The sequence below is a fragment of the Lactuca saligna genome, chromosome 8 (genome assembly GCF_052625555.1).
Source record: "Lactuca saligna cultivar CGN05327 chromosome 8, ASM5262555v1, whole genome shotgun sequence".
NCBI classification, from domain to species: Eukaryota; Viridiplantae; Streptophyta; class Magnoliopsida; order Asterales; family Asteraceae; genus Lactuca; species Lactuca saligna.
This window is the reverse complement of record NC_136424.1, coordinates 38,929,188-38,932,983: the sequence shown is the minus strand read 5'-3', so window position 1 is coordinate 38,932,983 and position 3,796 is coordinate 38,929,188. Positions and strand designations below refer to the sequence as shown.

Below are 3,796 nucleotides of genomic sequence, written 5' to 3'. Positions count from 1 at the left end.
ATTTCTTTGAAGATGGCTTAGGGGTAGATCTGTCCTTGTTGGTCTTTAAACACATTTGTAATTTTAGGCAAATCCACGCCTTAGGCTCTTACATCTTTGCCATCTTTATTCTTCCTCCAAACAATCAAAACTTTTACCACTTAAGATCTTTTTTTTTTGTTGATTGGATTTTACTCAATCAATTAAAGGAAGTAGTATATGAAACTTGTTAGTTGAATCTTTTGATGTAAGACACTAATGGCCCAAGTTGCCTTTATACGTTGTTAGTTGATTCTTTTTACGTAAGACACTAATGGCCCAAATTGCCTTTTATAAAGGTTTCTTAACATAACCCACGTTCCGGAAATGGTTACCTTTTCTAAAAAAAAGATTCGACTTATAATCAATATTGTAAGACCTTACTTCATATCTTTTTGACGACATCACAACATTATTATATTTGATGTCCCAAATAAAATGAATGATTTAACATGACTTAATTGACATGATTTGCATGGACTTGAGTTCTTATAACCTCGTCACATTTTATATTAGATGTTTAAATCATTTATTCATTTTCATAGGCTCGTGTGTGTGTTATAGTGATGAGAGCACCATGGATCTCTTGTTTTTTCTTTGCCTTCTTTCTTGTTTTCTCATCCAACATTGTGTTTGGTAGTTGGACAAAACCAGGCTCAAATACTACACACCGCTTTATCCCTACTCCTACTGCTAATGGAAACGACACAAACATACACTATCCACCAGATACTCATCAACCCTTTCCTACTGCAGATCTTTCAACAACATGGACCAACGATGAATCTTCCATGCCTTCCATCAATTTCACAGACGATGGCTCAAAGATCAGAGTCATACTCGATCAAGACAGATTTGCATGTGGCTTCTTCTGTAATGGAAACTGCACATCTTACCTCTTTGTCGTTGTTATCAAGTTATTTTACACTCCGGATTATATATTTGGCACAAAAGGCAATCCGACAGTCATTTGGTCAGCCAACAGAGACTATCCGGTCAGCCAAGGGGCGACAGTGAATCTCACTGCAGCTGGAGAATTGGTGTTACAGGATGTTGATGGAAGCATAGTCTGGACTACAAATACTACCAGGAAATCTGTTTCTTCCATGAACCTAACTGATAACGGAAATTTGATGCTGCTTGATGCCAATAACTCCATCAGTTGGCAATCTTTTGATCACCCGACAGATTGTTTGGTAGCTGGGCAAAAGCTTTTTCAAGGACAGAAGCTCATACCTAGTGTTTCCTCAACCAATTGGACTGCTCAAAAAGGTTCTTACTATCTTCAACTCACTGATAGAGGTCTGTTTGCTTACGTTGAATCAAAACCACCTCAAGTCTATTACAAACACTTGATAAATAGCACAAATGCAATTAATAAAGAAAGCATTTATGTTGAGCTCTTAAATGGGAGTGTGTGTTTCTTCAACTCTTCCACTAAGTTTGATGCGATTGATATGCCTCAAGAATTCCCACTTGAATATATAAAACTAATGCCAGATGGGCATTTGAAAGCCTTTGGAGGCGAGAGAGTGGCTGATCTACTAATCGATTATGATTTTGGAGAGTGTTCTTATCCTTTGGTTTGTGGGAGAAATTCCATTTGCTCGGCTAATGTACAATGTAGTTGTCCGAAATCAAGCTCTCCCAGTACAGAATATTTTAGGGCAGTGGATGATAGCCAACCAAACAAGGGTTGCTCTCAAGTTACTCCTCTCACATGTAATTCTACCAAAGATCAACATTTCATTGAAGTGAAGAACATCAAGTACTTCACGTATACTGGTGACATGGTGAATGTGGATATGGAGACATGCAAACAAGCATGTATGAGCAACTGCTCATGCAAAGCAGCTATATTTGTGTATCAGAGTTCGAATTCTTCAAGTGGGTATTGTGATTTACCTTCCGATCTTTTTACCATGACGAAATTTGATGTGGATGTAAACAATCAACTCCATGCTTCAGCTTTTATAAAAGTCCAGAACAGAAGACATAAATCACCAAAGAGATTAAATCAGGTTGAGAAAGTTATTGGTTTCACAGTTGGAAGTTTGTTGCTTCTTCTTGTTGTGGTTGGTTTTACTATGTCCATAGTCAAAAAGAAAAAAATGGATAGTGAAATAGAAGAAGAGCATTTAGATCAAGTGACAGGAATGCCCACTCGGTTTTCATATAAAGAACTAAAAACTGCCACAGAGAATTTCAGTAAAAAGCTTGGTGAAGGAGGATTTGGATCAGTTTTCGAAGGAACTCTAGAAGATGGATCAAGGGTTGCAGTGAAATGTCTTCATAGTGTTGGTCTTATGCAAGTTAAGAAATCATTCTTGGCTGAGGTTGAGTCCATAGGCAGCATTCACCATGTGAATCTAGTTCGACTTAGAGGATTTTGTGCATGGAAATCAGAGAGACTTCTTGTCTATGATTTCATGAGTAACGGATCTTTAGACCAATGGATCTACTATGGAGACCGAAAGCATGTACTCAAGTGGGAATGTCGAAAGAAGATTATTCTTGATATTGCTAAAGGTTTAGCATATCTCCATGAAGAATGTCGGCAAAAAATCATTCATCTCGATATTAAACCTCAGAACATACTCTTGGACAAAGATTTCAATGCCAAAGTATCTGATTTTGGGTTGTCTAAGCTCATTGATAGAAATCAAAGCCAAGTGATAACCACAATGAGAGGAACCCCTGGCTATCTTGCTCCAGAATGGTTGAGCTCCATTATCACCGAAAAGGTGGATGTATACAGCTTTGGGATCGTTCTTTTGGAGATCTTATGTGGGAGGAAGAATTTTGATAGATCTCAACCAGAAGAATGTTGGCACTTACTGGATGTCTTTCAGAGATGTTGGGACCAAGGAGCATTGTTGGATATAGTTGATAGTTGCAGTGATGATATGCATGTACATGGTAATGAAGTCATGGAGATGATGAAAGTTGCTTCGTGGTGTTTGCAAACTGATTTTACGAAAAGGCCTTCAATGTCAACGGTGATTAAGGTGTTTGAGGGAGTAATGAATGTTGAATCGGACTTGGATTACAACTTCTTATATCCAAAGCAGCAGAAAGCAACAGATGAATATGAGAAGTACTCAATGCCATTGTTGCCATCTCTTCTATCAGGGCCCAGGTGATCTTGGAGTGAGGTTATATTTGGATCCTTTCTATTTATCCGTGTAATGTTTATGCCTTTTATTTCTTCAAGAACAATTATATATATATATATATATATATATATATATATATATATATATATATATATATATATATATATATATATATATATGTGGTTGTATTAGTCAAAGAGTTAGTAGTCGTAATCACTAGTTGATATTAATTTCTTTAATTATGATCATGCTAGAGCTTGGGCTTGGGTCGTTTGACTAGTATAAACTAGAATTTGATCAATTTGCATATAAAGAAAAAGAAAAGGAGGCACTTGTTAAACATTATATAAAACAGTTGGTGCCATGCTCACATATCGAACTCAATTGATGAGCTTACTTGACTTGGAGATACTCACATACAACCCATGTTTTGAAAACCGGACCGGACCGGCCGGTTCGACTGGTTCAACCGGGAACCGGTCCCGGATCCGGTTCTTAAATGCCAAAAAACCGGTATTCATTTGAACCGGTGAAAACCAGTAAAAACCGGTTGAACCGGTACAAACCGGTCCGGTTGAACAGGCAAAACCGGTCAAAACCGGAAATTTAAAAAAAAAAAAAAAAAAATTTTATTTTTTGTATTTTTTATATAATTAAATATA

At 37.0% G+C, this 3,796-nt stretch overlaps 1 protein-coding gene across 1 annotated transcript; it reads left to right on the top strand.

The window, feature by feature from the left end:
- The first annotated feature begins 454 nt into the window (after positions 1-454).
- LOC145012476 (G-type lectin S-receptor-like serine/threonine-protein kinase SD2-5) lies at positions 455-3,228 on the top strand. The gene has a single exon (XM_078971278.1). The coding sequence runs from the start codon at positions 585-587 to the stop codon at positions 3,159-3,161; it is 2,577 nt and encodes an 858-aa protein (XP_078827404.1). The 5' UTR covers positions 455-584; the 3' UTR covers positions 3,162-3,228.
- Positions 3,229-3,796: the final 568 nt, after the last annotated feature.